The sequence below is a fragment of the Ammospiza caudacuta genome, chromosome 13 (genome assembly GCF_027887145.1).
Source record: "Ammospiza caudacuta isolate bAmmCau1 chromosome 13, bAmmCau1.pri, whole genome shotgun sequence".
NCBI classification, from domain to species: Eukaryota; Metazoa; Chordata; class Aves; order Passeriformes; family Passerellidae; genus Ammospiza; species Ammospiza caudacuta.
The window spans coordinates 15,761,041-15,778,310 of record NC_080605.1 but is presented as its reverse complement, the minus strand read 5'-3'; the positions used below and the strand labels follow the sequence as shown (position 1 = coordinate 15,778,310).

Genomic DNA, 17,270 nt, shown 5'->3' with positions numbered 1-17,270 from the left:
GAGTGACAGCCAAGGTGCTGCTGCCAGACCAGGTGTCCCCTGCATTATCAGGGCCCTGCAGCAGGGACAAGGTGGGAATGGGGGGACCAAGCAAGGCTGACTGCATCTGGCCATCAGCTGCCCAAAACAGCCTGGACATGTGTCCTGGAACAGGCACAATGAGTCTCAGTGGGGTCACCCAGCACAGCAGCAAAGGTCAAGGCCACAGCCCCAGGCACTGCCTTCCATGCACAGGGCTGGGGAACCCACCCACTGTCCCCCTCCTCCCTGCAGTGACATCAACCAGGGACAAGCACGGTGCTTTCTAGAAAAAGTTTTACTGTCCATTGCAATATATTAATGATGCATATTTCAATAAAACAATTAAAAACCCCTGCTTGCTTGGAAGAGGAGGCAAGGGCACTCAGAGGGGCAGCGCCCAGCTCGAGTGGGTCCCACAGTGGGGCTCCTGGGGTCACAGGGGGTGGAAGCAGGCAGAGGGCAGCCCCTCTCCACCCCTGCCCGCTGGCCACATCATCACCCTGGTGTCCACATCCAGATCAGCAGAAACCCATCACGGGCCCCTGTGGCTATAGGGTGAGGAGGGTGCCATCCTCTCGTGCGCTGCCCCTGCCAGGGCTGCCGTCGTGGCTGCCCAGGGACTGCAGGGAGCCCCGTGAGCTGTGTGGGGACAGGCTCCTCCGCAGGGCTCCGTCGGCGGGGCCCCCGTTGGGGCAGCCCCCGGGGATGTAGTGCGAGGCGCTGTCGCTCTCGATGACCAGGTCTCCCTCCTCGTCACTCTCGGCCGTGCTGTAGTTGCTCAGGTACTGCGAGGCCGGGCTGGGGGTCTGCTGGCTGGGGGTGCTGTCCGTGGACACGCCGGAGCTGCCCGAGGCCTTGCTGCTGCGGATGACGTTATTGCGCTGGTTGGCCGGCTTGACGGTGATGATCAGGTTGTGGCTGTTGGCCACCATCATGTCCGTCACCTGGTCCAGCGACTTGCCGGCCACGTCGATGCCGTTCACCTCCAGGATCTCGTCGCTGACCGCCAGCAGCCCCGTGCTCTCGGCCAGGCCGCCCTTCACCAGGCGGGAGATGAAGATGCCGGGCACCTTCTCGACGCCCTGCGGGGCCACGCGCACGCTGACGCCGTCGCGGATGTAGAAGCCCAGCGGTTTGTCGGAGCCGTGCTTGTGCAGCCGCACGCGCCGGTGCGTCTCGGGCAGGATGTCCACGTCGATGATGGAGGAGATCTGGCGGAAGTCCTGGGGCATCCCGATCAGCAGGTGAGGCTTGGCCCGGTAGTGCGCTGGCCGCAGCAGCCCCTTCTTCTTCCGCTGCAGGGAGTTGGAGGCGAAGACGCTGGCGTCAGACTCTGCTGTAGGGAAGGGAGGGAGGACACGGGTCAGGCGCTGCTGTGGCTGCCGGGGGTGTGAGCACCTGCCCTTGGCCCCAGGTGCTGGGGCAGTGCTCAGCACGAGGGCCCTGCTCACAGCTCTCACTGCCTTTTCCTCCCTGCATCACCAGCCTGGCTCTCCCTGCAGCCTGTCTCTGCTGGGGCCCATCTCCTGGGATTACCCAGCGTACACAGGCACACAGGCCAGGATTAGTGGGATCGAGGCAGTGATTCAGCCTTAATCACACTTTAAGCCAAACTCTGCAGTTTAACACTAGAGCTGCCAGCTCTGATGGCCTGGGAGCTGCAGCCATGCCCCAGTTTGGGTTTGGGGAGAGAGGATTCCCCCATATAAGTATGCTGTGGTGGCAACGAACTCCCTTAGGGTGAGTCCAAGCCCAGGAGACAGCATCAGAGTCCTCAGCCCCACCAGAGCAGGGCTATTGCTGGCGTGGGTTGATGATAGCCACCACTGTGTCCTGCAGAACTCTGCCATTCCCAAGGACAGAGACTCCCCATCTCTGGGAAATTCATCCCAGGGCTGCAGCATCCTGAGAGCCCCTGAATATCCCAGACTGTGATTTGTGCCCACGTCCCTTACTCCACCATCAGGCACCTTCATACAGGGTTAGACTCTGTCCTTCTGGACTGTGGCCTGGGGCTGCTCTGTGGGGCCCAGCTCCAACCCATCCCTCTTGGCCTCATCCACCAGGTGCTGGGGAGTAGCCCCTGGTTCCTCTCTGGTTTCTCCCCATCTCTTTCCATGGGGGAGCCCACATCTGGATGCTCCATGGTCAGCACATTCCACACAGTGTCCCCAACCAGCACCTGGACACTGCTGCAGCTGCAGGGCTGCCAGGGATGTCCCCAAGCCCAGGGGACATGGGATTTCTCCCTAGCCAAGCCAGCCTGCCAGGGCTCCTGGTTTATAAATATCTCCCTGCACACACAGCCTTGGCATATTTTTAGCTCGGGGAAGGGTGGCGGAGGCTTTCCCACAGCTATTTCAGCACTCAGCTCCTCTCCAAGGGGCGCAGAGTGGCGGGGCCAGGCAGGTCCAGCACACCAAGGATGAGCCCCATGGTGGCCCTGGCAATGTCCCACACTTTCCCCTGCCCTTCCCACGAGCCTTGGCCCAGGCAAGGAGGGGCAGCACCACTGTCCCAGCCAGGCTGCCCTGCAGGGATGCCCTCACCCAACGGGGTGATGGCACAGAGGGGAGCCCAGGTGCAGCCTCTGCTTTTGCCCTGCTGTGGCAGGACTGGCTGCTGCAGAGCCCACTGCCAGGAGCACACCTGTGTGTGGTGTGTGTGTGTGCACAGCTCCCGGCACCCGGCAGGGTGAGAGGCTCTGCAGCCACATTCCTCAGCGACCCAGACCGGTTCAACGACAGCCCAGCCTTGGGATGACCTGGATCCATTTTGAATTAGCTGTGATTCACCCAGGACTTGCTCCTGGCCTCTCTGCTCACCTCCCTGCGGTGCTGGCAGCCCCAAGGCCCCTTTCCTGCGGGCACAGCTGGGTGCTGGGGCTCCCTGGTGCTGCCTGCCTGGCCATGGAGCCAGGCTCTGCCTGCTCCCTCTGCACACTGTGTGTCTTGGCACAGTCAGCTGGGTCCTCACAGGCTTCTCCAGCAGCTCATGGGATGGCTCTTGGGAGCAGGAGTGATGGTCCCACTGCAGCCTTGCACACCCACCCCTGCACGGGCTCTCCATGTCACAGCCTGGGTCCCAGCATTGGGCCAGGAGCAGGGGATGGTTCAGTGCTGGCAGTGACAGCCCCTGAGTGCACCATGAGCTCCAGCAGCCTGGATCACTGCTGCCAGCCCCCACACCATGCAGCCACAGGGGAAACACATGTCCAGGGCATCCCACAGCACCCTGATGCAAAAGCCCAGGAAAACTGACACAGCAGCCAGGGCTGGCCACCAGCATCACCTCTCACTCAGAGACTTCATACCGCTAACCTGAGCTGGAAACACAGACTCACTCAGGATGCTGTGCTGACCCTGTGGCTCTGGGTCAGGCTCTGGCTCTGTGAACTGCTGACTGATGGTGCTGTGAAAGAGAAAACCTCGGTGCTGCTAAACTGAGTGGAAGGGGACGGGCTTGTTTTCCCTGAAAACAGGAGAAATACTTGGAGTATTTATCACTTGGAGGCTTTCATCTTCACCACGACTCTGCTATCAGGATGCTATCAGGTGTACCTGTGCAAGGAAGTGATTCTTTGGGAATGTGCCACTAAGGTAAGGGCAAGCCCGTGGTCTGCCAGAGAGGCACCAAGCCTCTTCCCAACACCAGAAATCCAGCAGCACCTGGCACCCTGAGAGCTCTGCCAAAATGATGGCTGCTGCCTCCTCAGGGCAGGAAGCTGGATGGGGCTGCTGGCACAGCACTCACAGGAGCTATACAGGTGTTATCTGGGAGCCCACGCGGGCTTGGCTGGAAAACACAACTTCAAAGGGGTGAATTGCAAGGATCTGCCTTTGCTCACCAGGTCGCATGGGGATGGGCTGAGGCAGGTGCCCTGGGCTGCCAGGGAGAGCCCTGGCAGGGTTCTGGCAGCCTCTCAGTGCCACCATCTCCACATCCATCTACCAAAGCAGTGGCTGGAGGGTGTGTGAGCAGCCAGGCCCTGCTGGCACAGCCCAAAGGTGGAACCAGCAGTACTGCAGGTTGTGGCTCATCTCTCTTGGTAGGAGGACACATCCAGTGCCCCGCTTACCCTTCTTCTGGATGATGACCCTGAGGAGGGGGTTGGCAGAGGACAGGGCTTTGTGGTAGTTGTCGTCGTTGTTGATGGGCAGGAGGTCCCCGTGGATGTCGGTGTAGCCCAGGAGCACATCCACCCGCGGGATCTGGTGCACTGTCTGCAGCAGCTGGTAGAAGTCCTGGAAGCTGCCGGCGCTGGAGCGCTTCATGGCAAAGCGGCGAAATTCAGCGTCGAACTGCAGGGGAGGACGAGGAAGAGGAGGAAGAGGGTGACTTTGGGCAGGGCTGGCCCCGATGCAGGCAGGGCACCGCACAGAGCTGCCCCGGGGCAGGCAGAGCCGGTCAGGAGAGCCCGTCCCAAGAACAAAGTAAGAGGAGGGAAGCAGTTTTTGTGCCCAAACGCTGAAGTGATGGGGCAGAGACGGCCCCGCGGTGGAGGAAGGGCCCTCTGGCCGTACCACCAGCCGTGGCAGACCCCGCGCTGCCGGGAGCCCTTCCCTGCGACACGGGCGCTGCCGTAGCACCTGGTGAGCAACAGCGCTAATTAATGCCTCCTTCCGTCACGACGAACGGGAAGCCAATTAAGAACAGGCTGAGGAGCGCTGCGAGGATCGCGCTGCCCGCGGGGGTCACACCCCAGCTGTCGGGGCAGGCGGTGCCACCACGTCCTGGGAGGGAGGGCACCCTGCACCCTGCCGGGGGTCCCGAGCAGGCAGTGCACAGCTGGATAAGGGTGCACAGCTGGATAAGGGTGCAGAAAGGGAGTGCACGCAGCTGGGTGAGCACAGGGATGGGTGGATGGGCACAGGTGGACCATGGTGCATGTCTGGGTGACCGCACACATCTGGGCAAGGGTGTGCCAGGTGAGCGCATATCTGGGTGAGCAGACACGTCTGCGGGAGACCACAGCCGGGCGAGCGCACAGTGATGCAGGTGTGCACATCTGGATGCGCGACAGGGGCTCGTCCCTTGCTGGGGGCGCGCATCTGGGTGATGGCACAGCCGGGGATGAGCCTGCCTTGCCGAGCACGCACATCTGGGTGAGTGCACATCTGGGCGAGGTGTGTCGTCGGGGTGACCGCGCACCCCGCACCCCCGCACCGCCGGGGCCACCCCGCACACCGGGGCCGCCGGAACGGCGCACCGGCGCCCTGCGCATCTGGCGAACGCTCCTCCACGGCGTTCCCACGGCCGCACCGAGCGAGCTCGCGGCCCGGCAGAGCCCACGGTGGCGGGACGCCGCGGCCGCCGGGCCGGGCTGCGCTCGGGGAGGCTCCGGGCAGCGCCGCCGCAGCGCGGGGAGCGGAGAGCCCGGTCGGCCTGGCTCCAGCGCCGCTCCCCGGTGCGCGGTGCCACCCCACGTGTGCCGCCCGACGCGGGGGCGACGCGCTCGGTCGTGACCCGGCGGAACCGGCGCGGGCATCGGCATCGGCATCCCCGGCGCCGTCCCCGGCGGGCGCTTACCTTGCTCTTGACCTCGATGACGGGCTCGGCGGAGCGCGCCGGCGTGCGGTGGTGCTTGGCCATGGTGCGGGCCGGGCCGGGCCGCGGGGCCGCGCCGCCACCGCCGCTCCCGCGGCCACGGGGGATTTTCACCGGCCATGACGTCACCGGCGGGCAGGCCCGGCGCCGCCGCGCCATTGGCCCAGGCGGGGCGGGGGGCGGGGCCGGACGGCTGCTGACAACGTCGCCGTGGAAACGGGGGTGGGGACGGGACCGGCAGGACCCCCATCCTCATCCCCGTCCTCATCCCCGTTCCCAAGCCCGGCTCCATCCCCATCCCCTCCGTGCCCGTCTACCCGGGCACGGCTCCGCTCCCCGTCCGGCCGCCGCCGCGCCGGGACGGCACCGGCACCGCGCCGCTAACCTCGGGCAGTCAGGAACATCATTAGCGACACATTAAACACAACAGCGGCCCCTCTCTGGGGACACCGAGCTCCGGCAGGCGGCCAGCATCCGCACGGAATCCCGCGAGTGTCACCGGTGGAAGCCTCGGCCCCGCCCGGGAATATCCCTGCATTCCTCCAGGCTGGCAAGGGTTTCCCATGCCACAGGTTTGGTGGCCTTTGGCACAGGCAACCCTGGTAGCAGGGGATGTTTTCCAGCTGTGTCCCTCATTCCCCACCTCCTGGCTCGTTCTGGCTTTTCTCCCTTGTCTGACAGGGAAGTTTCATGCTGCTCCAGAGCAGCATGGGCCAGGGAACGTTCATTGTTTTGGGGATGATTTGCCTTAGTGAGCAGTGGAACAGCTGAGCGAGGGGAGGGACCCTGACCGAGTTCACCGGGTGTGCTGCAAAGCCTCACCGTGCCTGTCCCACACCAGGCTGCCAGGATGTGCAGGCACAGCACATCTCCTCTGTGCTGCCAGGCTGTGCCCACAGGTGATGCCCGTGGGATGTCTCTGGCAGAACTGGCTCTGCTCGGGCACAGAAATGCTCAGGGACAGCCACAGAACCCCCTCCCTACAGACCCCACTGCAGTGCAGCTCTGCCAGCGATGCCAGAGCACACTGTGAGCTCCCTCCTGCCAGCACCAGGGTCACCAGCCCCAGAGCCTGAACAAAAACAGACTCTTGCTCATGGACTCTGAGGAATTTTGGACCCAAAGGGGCTATAACACCATGAAACAGTTTTTAAAGCCAGACACCCAACGAGCACAGTGCTTCTGACAGAATAAGCATATCGAACCAAGCCCAGACAATCAGCTTGGCTTGTCTGGATTCTGCTGCCCTTTGATCCTTGCCCTGTCCTGGCCCAGGGAGCAACTCCTGGTCAGGACAAAATTGCATCACACCCCGGCATCCCTACAGCACCAGGCCCATGTTAGCTGCTCTCAGGCTTGTCCCTTATGTCACTGTGCCTGGGTGAGCAAAGGAGCACACCAGGCTGTGAGACCATGGGGCATCTCCTCATGTGCTGGCAAATTCTCCTCCGGCTGTTCCTGCTGTGCCAGGAGATTGCCATGCCATGAAAACCAGCCTGACCACAAACAGAGCCGTAAACTCATCAGCAATACCCACTCAGCCCCCCCAGTTTACTTTGTTGTTTTGTTTGTGTGTTTTTTTTTTTTTAACAGAGTAATTGTGTTAAGTTCAGAGAGATAATCCTGATTTACTCTGTGGTTAATATTTACGCAGGTGACAAAAGCAGCTTGCAGCCCTTCATCTCCAATTTTGGTAAATTTGAGTTAATTGTTCAGCAGGACAGTGGGGTGATGTGCTGGTCACACCTTCTGGTTTGTGCTGTGGCCCCTTATCTGCTGCCACAGAGTGAGCTAAGCTAAGCAGACACTATCAGGGCAAGTGTTTGTTTTGCCTCAGTCCCAGGAGCTCTGAATCAGCCTCTGGAACTGGAGCATGTGCTACCTGGTGTCCAGATGTGTCCCTGACTCCAGCTCCACCAGTTCTTGGCTGCTGTGGGTGAGGGCAGCGAGGGCCTGGCTCTCTGGTGGGTCCAGCACTCCCAGACATGGAGGGGTGCTGAGGTTCAGCACTCAGGTGCCTCAGGAGGTTGTTCCTCCAGCCCCTGCTCCAAGCCAGGTCAATGCTGGATTTAGGTGGGTTTGTCCAGTGAGCAGACATTTTCCCCAGCAATGGCTCAGACATGGAATGGGCAGAAAGCAGCCCAGCTGAGTTCTGCCCCTCTTGTCTGTGATGAAGGAGGAGCACAGGAGCCTGAGCTCGAGGCAGGATCAGCGCTGTGGCTACAGCTGCACAGCTGCTCCACGGGCCAGCAACAGCACAGGGAGTCCCAGATAAAACACACAGAGCGCCGGATCCTGGTTTCACTCCAACACCTGCACAGCCTTACCCTGGCCCTGCCACCCAGGGGAACTCGCTTGGTGCTCTGAACAAAGGCTGCAGCCAAGCGAGCAGCAAAGTCACCTTGACTTTGGCAATGGCAAGGGTGGCCCTGGACACTGCGTTTGTCAGCAGGAGCCGAGGGATGGGGATGACGATCTGTGCTGATGGAGCAAGAGCAGCAAACAGCTCTGGCCGTGTCCCTTGGGCTGGTGGGACACAGAGCAGGAGTAAGGGAGGCAAAGCCCACCTGGGCATTGAGCCCTCGCAGGGACAGCAAGGGCAGAGCAGGCAGGAGCGCAACCTCATCCTTGTTGTGGGGTGGATACGAGAGGGGAATGGGCTCTGATGGAACTCTCCAACCTCACACGGACCTACCCAGGCAGCTGCGGGGGCTTCACCCGGCCAGAGCCAGGCTCAGCTCAGTTCTTCATGATTTTGTGCTGTCGCTCCCAGGGCAGCGCTGCCCCCGGCTCGGCTCTGACCCGGGAGCCGCGGGGTGATGCATCCCCGTGGCAGAGCGACTTTCCTGCTTGCAAAATCTCCTCTTGGCTGCACACTCATCCGTGCCTTTGGGCAACAGGTCTGGCTGCCAAGGAACACCAAGGAGCAGCTCCTGAAGCACGCACAGTAAATACCTGGTGCCGAGATAAACCCGACGTTCCTACAGCTTTGTTTGGAAGGACGCGAAAACCCCCTCCTGGTGCACCGGGATCATTACCACGGGCTTTTTACGGGAAGATGGGCAAGAGGAGGAGCGCTCAGAAGCTGCTGGTCCACGTTTTTATGACTTTTTGATTATTTTTTTTTTAGTAAAATGTCATTAATTATTAACTTTCCCCAGCACCTCTGCACACTTCTTTTGGCTCCAGCCAGAAATATGGTTTGTCGTGTACCCACAAAGGCCGCAGCGGAGGGCTGAGGTAAAAACCGGCTGAGGTAGCTACACAGATCGGGTAAAATAACCATAGGGAAAAAGGGGATGTTTCACCCGGATCAGGCTGTGGATGCAGCACATACGGGGCTCCACAGAGCTGTGCTGCTCCAGCGGGCGAGGGGAGAGGGAAGGCGAAGCAAGGGATCGCTAAGAGCGGCGTTGGTGCCGGTGTTGATGTGGCTGAGGGACGGAGGAGAGCGGCAGCGGCCCAGCCATGGCCTCCGCCCCTCAGGGTCCGGGCAGGGCGGGGCGGCTCACGGTCGTTGTGGTGACAGCATAGCCCCGCCCCTAACCCGGCACCACCCAATCAGCGCCTCCGTATCCTCACGGCGCTGCACGCGAGGCTCCGGCCCATTGGCCCACGTGGCAGCCCCCGCCCCCGCCCGCATCACGGCCAATCAGCCGCAGCCACCGCGGCCCTGCGGCGGGGCGGGCCCCTATAAAGATCTGGCCGGGGAGGTTTTGCAATCACCGCCCGCCCCGCGCCCGCCATGGAGGAGCCGCTGTCGCTGCTGGTCCGGAGCCCCGCGCAGCGGCACCGCGACCTCCGCCTCAGCGCCAAGCCTGCCTGGACCGTGCGCCGCCTCAAGACCGAGCTGCGCCGCCTCCTGCCCGACGCGCCGGTGAGTGCGTAGTCCGCTCTTGCCGCAGCCCCGTCGGGGGTCCCTGCGCGCAGCCCGGCTGGGTGGGTAGTGCGGGCTGGCTGGCTGCTCCCCGCGGGGCAGCGGCGGCAGCTGCCGCGGGGCTCCGAGACCGGTACCTGCTTCCTCCCCCCATCCCCCTCCCGGGGTGTCTTGGTCCCGGTTGCGTCAGCCGCGCTTGGGGCGCGCTTGGGCTATTTCGGGACAGGTTTGTGGCCGGTCGTGGTTAATGATTAACCAACGGGCCTCTCGGCACGGCGCGGCCCGCAGGTGTGCGAGGACGGCAGAGCCCGCGGCACCGCAGCCGAGCCCGGGTACCGCACCCAGCTGGGTGGGCAGAGCCCTACCTGGGGCACGGGGCTGTGAGGGGCTGGGATGCCGGTGTCTGCCGGGACACGGGAGCTATGTGGGGCTGCAGTGCCGGTGTGTGCCTGCCCCCGGGACACGGGAGCTGTGAGGGGCTGGGATCCCGGTGTGTGCCTGCCCCCGGGACACGGGAGCGCTGCAGCAGCAGCTGCTCTCCCAGCCCCGCTGCTCCCAAGGGACGGTGCGTGGCCTTCGCAGAGCCGATAAACTTGGGAGAGATCTCCAAGTTCAACCTTGAGCAAATGTCACGCTATCTAAACCACACTTAGATATAGTGTGGCTATATCTATATCTAGATATATGACATGTCTATACTCATTTTTTCAAGAGTTCTAGGGATAGTGACTCCATTTCCCAAGGTAGCCCATTTTGATGTTTAGCCATTCCTTCAGTGAAGAAATTTTCCTTAATATCCAACTGGAGTCTGCCCTGCAAACTTAATACTGTTTCCCCTTGTCCTGTCACTAGTTGCTTGGTGCCGGGTCTGATTCCTGTGCTTTGCCATGCTTTCCCTGGCAGTGTGGTGATTAGCCAGGAACAGGCTCCATGAGTTCCACTGATAAAGCTCCTAATAAAGAGCAGCTGGGTCCCGTTGGATGGGGTGTAACAGATTGCCTTGATGCCACCTCTGGTGCTGATCAGATTAGATGGAACTCCAAACTTCTGTTTTTAAGAAATACAAATGTTTTTGTTAGAATTGTGAAAGATATAACACATAACCAAATTCTTTGCCCAAGGGACTTTGGGTTCTTATGCAGGCTTGCACCTCGATAATATCCCACTTGGGCATTCAGTTGTGCTCATAATTTCAGCTGAATTTAGATGTGCACCTTGGTATGTGGGGATGCTCCAAGCTCTGTGCCTTTCTCCACCAGCTCTAAGCTGTGTTGGTTAATGCTTGGCCGAGCGAGTAATCCTATTCCTTGTTTTCCTTCTTCAAAGCCTGAAGAGGACCAAAAGCTGATTTATTCTGGGAAGCTGCTGCTTGATCACCACTGTCTGGGAGAATTGTTGCCAAAGGTATAAAAAAGTATCTTTTATGATGTTCTGAAATATTTCCAGAGAAGGGATTTATTTTTTTAATGGATCTTCTCTTATATTTCAGCATGGGGAGCTGCATGCTCTTCATTTGGTATACAACTTCAAGACTCCTGCAAATATGCAAGGAACCAAATCAGAGGTAATTAAACTTAACTCTGAATCTTGGGCTTGTAACTGAAAACAAGAAGTGTTGGATGACCATTTTAAGTTCCCTTTTATTGCAGTTCCCTTTTCCCTATTAGTGCAATGGCAGTATTACTTTGTGATAATTTATTTGGGAATGTGAGAATGTATTTGGATTAAGCTGAGGAAAAATATTGCCTCTGCAGTTCATCAGTAAAGATTCTTGTGGTGTCTGTTAAGAAAGATCTAGTTGTGATGTGCTGCTCAGAGCAGAAATGCCTTCTGGCAGATTCAGTTTTATTAAATAGTTTGATTTGCTGTGTCCCATGCATACTTGGACAGACTGAGCTTGTGGTCAGAAGTAGAAGGAAGTGGTGGTGATGTGTGTGGGGAGGGAAGAAGGCTGAGAACTGCAGACACTTCAACTCCCATTAATGACTCATCTCTGGCTTCCTCTCTGCAGGCTCAGCCTTACTGCTTGAGCTCAGTCCGGACTGCTCTCAAGTACAAATGGCCAAAACCCATTTTTTTTTCTTTAAAGTGGCTGGGCAAAGGTTTCTAGAGCTGTGTTCCTGTTGCCCATTAAGAGCACTGTGAGCTAACCCTACCCATGCCTGCTGGTTGCTGGATGTCAGCCAGCTTTGGCTGGGTGTCAGATATATCACCACAGGACAGCTCCCAAACTGGGTGCAGCAGTTTGTGCAAGCAGTACAAATTTGCCATAGGAAAAAGCCAAAGTGTTTTGTGTTGTATATTTTTATAACCAGTTGGACACAATGCATGTATAAGAAGTAACAAATACAGTGTAGATCTTGTGAAAGTGAGGAGTAGCATCAAATCAGTTTTGCATCCCAGTAATTTGGTTCCAGGAGGTTTAAAATACTGATAGAGGTGCTTGTGGTGTGGTGCCCAAGGGCAAGGGCAGCACTGAGAGGTGCTGTGCAGGAACAGGTGTTAAAATGAGGGCATACTTTGTGGGGTGCAGCCTTTTTGCACAAAGTGTGTGTGATGTCCTGAGAAAACCTCACTGGCTGCCCTGCTGTCTGTAGGTTAAAGCTGATCAGCCCAAGTCACCATCAGAATCCAGGCAGGAATCAAATGTGTCTTCCTCAAATGGTGCAAGGTCGAGGAGCTCTTCAGGTGTCCAGTCATCAGCAGAAGCCAGTAATGGGTAAATATAAGTTTATGTACATTTTTAAGATGTTGTGTTTGTGTTGGAGGCCACATATACTGTCATGAGTCCATAGAACATGGGCCACATATGATGAGGCTTTATATAAAAGCTTTAGTAGACATACAATAATTTGGATTGGAAGGAACCTTTAAAGGCCATCTAATCCAACCCTCTGCCATGAGGGACACCTTCCACTGGATCAGGTTGCTCTGTCCAACCTGGCCTGGAACACTTCCAAGGATGTGGCCTCTAAAGGAAAGTGCACTGCTCTGTTAATTAGGAAGAAAAGTCTTTCCTTTGTCCATGTGGGTAAAGACATGTCTAGAAGGAAGAATTAATTTTGTATTTGGGTGCAGAAAATGGCAGAAACTATTTACATTGTTCTGTAATAAATTGCTTTTGCTGTTAGCCCTGTGTTTGCTAATGAATGTGTTCAAATTTTGATCAAGGCTGGAAACAACTCAGCATCCCTTCCAGAGTGTGGCTCCTGGCTTCTCTGCTTACACAACCTACAGCATGCTTCAGATGTCCTGGCTCCAGCAGATTTATGCAAGACAGTACTACATGCAATAGTAAGTGCTCTATTCTAAGCTGCCAGTAGAAAGCAGAAACTGTAACACAAGAAATTTGAGAGCTCCTGGCCATTCTTCCTCTTTTGATGGTGCTTGGAGACTTTTTCACCATAACTTGTGCTGAATGTTATGGGGTTGCACCCCTGACTCTGCTGCTCTTCAGGCCAGTGGTTCTGAATCTTGTCCATTGCCTGACTCTTCACTGGGAGGGCAGGTGGCTCTGGAGTAAATCTGATCCTGCTGAGGAGCCTTTGTTCTTTTTTTTTGACTGCTCAAAGTGCCTACAGCATTGACTGGACATCAGTGATAGGTCAAGCTGTAGGCTTTTAGACTACCTGCAGATTGCTCTAAATTGTTTTTGTGAAGTATTGACATTACTGTTGATAAAGGGGAGGGTGCCTGGTTTGATTTGTTGAAGTCACTATACAATTGTTATGGGTAGAACTAAAACTTGTTTATAATGCTTCTCTAGCCTCTAAATGCTTTCTACTTGCATGTGGTCTGACTCTATTGCTAAAGATGGACAGACTTTCACACACAGGCCCTGGGTGGAGTGAGAGGGTTTGGCTGAGCCTCATTCTGTACTTTGTTCTCTGCTTCCAGCTTGGCTTCCTCTGCTGCATCTGCTGACCCATCCCATGCACGGCATTCTCAGGAGATACCAGTGACACCTCCAGCTCCTCTCCCAGACCCATTTCCTGCCCAAAACCAGCCTGGAAACCAGAATGTTGCTGCTCAGGTTAATGCAGTGGCTGACCAGAACTTGAGGATGAATGCCCAAGGGGGGCCCCTCGTGGAGGAAGATGAGGAGGGTGGCAATCGAGACTGGTTGGACTGGCTCTACTCAGCAACACTGTTATATGTTTTTGTCAACATGGTCTATTTCTACTCCAGCATCAGCAGACTCCTCCTCGTCATGGGTGGCACTGTTCTGATGTATCTGTAAGTGGATGTGTTAATGTTTGCTGTTCAGAAGGGTTTCACTGAAGTACTGAGTTCTGTGCCCAGGGAGCTTCCTGGTGGTTGAGCTTCATAGGACTCTTGGACCTGGAAAGGGCAAACTGCTCCTCTGTATCCTGGTATAACTCAGTATTTAGAAAAATGATAATTAAGCCTATATCTGGATTAAATTAAGAATGTGGCTGATCTCACTGGGGTTTTGCAGTTTCTGGTGCAACTGTCTTTCTATTTCAGAAAACTACTTGAAACCAAAGTAGCCCCTGTTAAGCTCCAGCAACTCAGCAGCATGGAGCAGGCAAACCTCTAGGTTCAGTGTGGGAAATTACAATTTCTTGTTGGGGAATTAGTGGTTGAAGTCTGGGAAGGGGTTTCACACTTGCTGTTCAGTCATGCATCCATGCAGTTCTTCTGCTGGTTGTCCCTCTGGAGAACAGACCAAGCTGAACTGAGTGGAGTGTCTTCAACTGCCTTTGATGCTCTCTGTGTGGGGGAGTATAATTAGGATAAAAACACAGACATAATGCACCCTCAGCTGCTGTGCTTGGGATGTCTTATCTGAGAAAAAGAATCTGGCCTCTTAAATTCTTGGATTACCTGTGGAACAAATGATGTAGGTGTCTGAATTGTAGGTCTAGGAGTTAAAAGTGGAGCAGCTTTTCCAACATCTATGTTGACTTGAAGAGTTGAAGGTTCATTGTTCCACTGAAAGTCCTTAAATTTTACTGTTGGTGGTTGCCAGCAGCACTGAGCAGTCAAATGTGCAGCTGTTGAGTAACAGGATGAGTAATGTTGAAATAGCATTAATTAATTAATTAATTTGTTGCTTTTCCCAGGCACCATGCTGGACGGTTCCCATTTAGACGAAGACCAGTTCAGCCCTTCCCAGGCAATGTTCCTCCTCAAGCTGCTCTAAACCAGGACCAGAACAATAATTTTCAGGTATTGTCTTGCTGTATTTTTAAACCATGAAACCCTGGGAAGTTTTTGCTTTTGGTTTAATAATTGTAGTGGAAAAATTTGTAGTAGAAAAAAATCTTTTCTTGAAACTTCTGTAAGACAGTATGGAGAATAATTGTCACCTGAGTCTCCTGTAGTAAATTCATTAGTTAACCTGAAATATTTTGGTGATCTTTTAGCTGCTTCTGTCCTTTAGGAGGTTGTAGTGGGAAGTGGTCTGTTACAGGTTGTAACTGAGGGCAGGGCTCAGGCTACACCTCTGTAGGATTTTTGTCTATAAGCAGCTTGAGTCTTTCATTTCAAGCTGACAGTTCTGATGTCAATTAAAGTTAATTAGCTGTAAATACATAATTCACCTGATCTGGTGCTTGATGGTTGTCCTGGACAGTGCTCCTGGACACCAGTGTGAGGTAATCTGTAGTGGCCATGTGCAGCTTGGGCTTTTGACTTTGTATCTTGAAAACTTGAAAACTTTTATATTTAAACAATGGCATTTTTGGCAACAAAACCACAGTTTGATGACAGATTTTTCTAATGTATTTCTGAAATTCTTCTTTACTAAATATCCTTTTTTTTTGACAGGGGGAGAATGGGGGCAGAACAAATGAGTCTGAGGCACCTCCTGATGAGGGACAGGCTTTCCAAGAGCTGCAGCAGGCCAGCCCTTCACTTGTGGGCACCGTGTGGGTTTTCTTCAAGACTTTCTTTGCCTCCCTCCTTCCAGAAGGGCCTGGGCTGACCCGTAACTGATTTGTCACCAAAATCTGCTTGTCTGAAACTGCAGTGGACACCTGGGAGAAGCAGACATCAACTCCAGAGCAGGCATGGAAAGCAATGGCACTTCCTCTGGCTTTCACTGAGCGAGCAAATAAAGCTGCAGGGAGCCTTACATCATTACAGCCCAGGGACTGGGATGCTTGTCCTCATTCCAAAGAACTCTGTTCCATAGCATTATTAGGTACCTATGTAGAGGCTTGGCGTTGTGGACTTGTGCACTAAAGGCACAGGCTCTGAGTGGGTGTGCAAAAATGTTCGGGAAGCAAATTGCTTCTTCTGTGCAATGTGATTCCTGTTGGAATGTTTCAAATGCTGTTTTAATTACACTGAGTGTAGGATCTCAAAAATTGCTAGATATGCATTAGCAGATTTTTAGCAAAGATCTATTGTTAAATTTGCTTCAATATTTTAACTCTTCTTTGTAAATATTTCCCTATGAAGAATATATTGTGCAATCTCCTTGGTGGACAAAGTGGAGGACTGTAAGATGATGTGGATGAGCAATTACCTCAGTGGAGTTGCAGACTAAATTTCATGATGCTGAATTCAGATGATTTAAATTCAAGATTTAATTCCTCTGCCCTGCTGCCAGATCATGGGGGAAGAATGTGTTCAGGTATAAATATATTTAGCAAAAACTTATGCAAAATGTAAACTTCTTTACTGCTTTTGGATGCAAAGTTAAATCAGTTTAATTCCTGTATTCAACTTTGCATTCTGACTCCAGTGCAACTCCTCTTGTATTATTTCATTGTGTTCCCTTTAATTTCTGATATGGGTAAGGGCTGATATTGCAATAAAACTTGGAGGCATTTATATCTACATTTGTATATATTCTCTAAAGCACAGGGTGTGTTCTTGCCTATTTTTTATTGAAAAGTGATGAGGGTATTGGGATGTGAGGGGAAAAGGTGCTGAACTCACTTCCTTGCCCAGCTGTGTTCTTCAGCAGGTAAAGTGCCTTGGATAGTTTGGAGTTTGTTTGCTTATGAGAAGCTGGTAACAAAAAGGCCATGGACATCTTGAAATGGGGAATTCTGTAGATATTTGGGAAGTTGGGCTCCTTGAACCCTGCCTGAGACTCTTGGTGGAGTTGCTGCCCAGTCTTGGCTCAGGTTTAACTTGGCTTGAAATGTGCTCTCTAGGAACAGCTGCCCCTCTGGAACTTGTCACTCTTGTCCTCTGCTGCCTGCACCTGGCAGGACACTGTGAGGAGTGTGGGCAGGGCCAGCACACATCACTTGGGACCAGCAGTTGTAGCAGGTATTGCTTGATCTTGCCCTGGCAAATCAGACTGATGCTGGACTTGGTTTGTTGGTGTTACCTGTGGAATCCACTTAATCCTGGTGCTGGTTTTGATTTGGACCAATTCTTTCCCAGGCTTGTTTTTCTGCCATATCTTCAGTTTGCTGGAGACTTGGAGGATGGGTAGAACAGTGGTAAAATATTTAAAATGAAATAATTTGAGAGGAGGTCAGTTTTGTTGCCCCAGATATATCCTGCATAAGCCTTTGAGGATGTTCCTGGAGGAGCTGCCCACTCTTTCTTGCCTGGATAATGGTTTGGTGCTGCACTTCCCCAAAAAGAGGCATCCCCAGGCTTCTGCACCCTCACAGTCTGTGTCCCTGTGGTTGGCACAGGGTGGGTGACAGCCATTCCCCACCCTAGACACAGCTGCTGCTCTCACCTGAGCTGCTGCACTGGGTGTGCTCCACATCAAGGGTGCTTTGTGGCTTGTGGGTTTTTCTCTCTCAGGGTGTAGCAAACCCTCACTCAGTGCCTAAATCAACTGAGGCTGTGCTCAGTTTGAGCAGTACAGAGCAATTCCTGGCTGCCA

At 54.7% G+C, this 17,270-nt stretch overlaps 2 protein-coding genes across 3 annotated transcripts; one reads left to right on the top strand and one right to left on the bottom strand.

Moving 5' to 3' along the window:
- Window positions 1–462: 462 nt before the first annotated feature.
- PARD6A (par-6 family cell polarity regulator alpha) lies at window positions 463–5,687 on the bottom strand. Of its 2 annotated transcripts, none has more exons than XM_058813661.1 (3): window positions 5,551–5,687; window positions 4,100–4,322; window positions 463–1,357 (listed from the first exon to the last, which is right to left on the bottom strand). In XM_058813661.1, the coding sequence occupies exons 1-3, from the start codon at window positions 5,611–5,613 to the stop codon at window positions 570–572; spliced, it is 1,074 nt and encodes a 357-aa protein (XP_058669644.1). In that variant the 5' UTR covers window positions 5,614–5,687; the 3' UTR covers window positions 463–569. The 2 variants fall into 2 exon arrangements, with proteins under 2 accessions (XP_058669644.1, XP_058669645.1); XM_058813662.1 differs by having other exon boundaries at window positions 463–1,354.
- Window positions 5,688–9,282: 3,595 nt separating this feature from the next.
- HERPUD1 (homocysteine inducible ER protein with ubiquitin like domain 1) lies at window positions 9,283–16,263 on the top strand. Its single transcript, XM_058813497.1, has 8 exons — window positions 9,283–9,445; window positions 10,772–10,849; window positions 10,935–11,009; window positions 12,043–12,164; window positions 12,617–12,739; window positions 13,343–13,681; window positions 14,533–14,638; window positions 15,239–16,263. Exons 1-8 carry the CDS (start codon window positions 9,314–9,316, stop codon window positions 15,404–15,406), a joined length of 1,143 nt encoding a protein of 380 aa, XP_058669480.1. The 5' UTR covers window positions 9,283–9,313; the 3' UTR covers window positions 15,407–16,263.
- Window positions 16,264–17,270: the final 1,007 nt, after the last annotated feature.

Bases quoted from the DNA above. Each gene is read 5' to 3' on its own strand.
- PARD6A (XM_058813661.1), bottom strand. From the start codon at position 5,613: ATGGCCAAGCACCACCGCACGCCGGCGCGCTCCGCCGAGCCCGTCATC. The intron at 4,323-5,550 runs GTAAGCGCCCGC...CCTCCCCTGCAG, and splicing joins TCATCGAGGTCAAGAGCAAG to TTCGACGCTGAATTTCGCCG. The intron at 1,358-4,099 runs GTAAGCGGGGCA...CCTTCCCTACAG, and splicing joins GGTCATCATCCAGAAGAAGG to CAGAGTCTGACGCCAGCGTC.
- HERPUD1 (XM_058813497.1), top strand. From the start codon at position 9,314: ATGGAGGAGCCGCTGTCGCTGCTGGTCCGGAGCCCCGCGCAGCGGCAC. The intron at 10,850-10,934 runs GTATAAAAAAGT...CTTATATTTCAG, and splicing joins TGGGAGAATTGTTGCCAAAG to CATGGGGAGCTGCATGCTCT. The intron at 12,165-12,616 runs GTAAATATAAGT...ATTTTGATCAAG, and splicing joins TCAGCAGAAGCCAGTAATGG to GCTGGAAACAACTCAGCATC.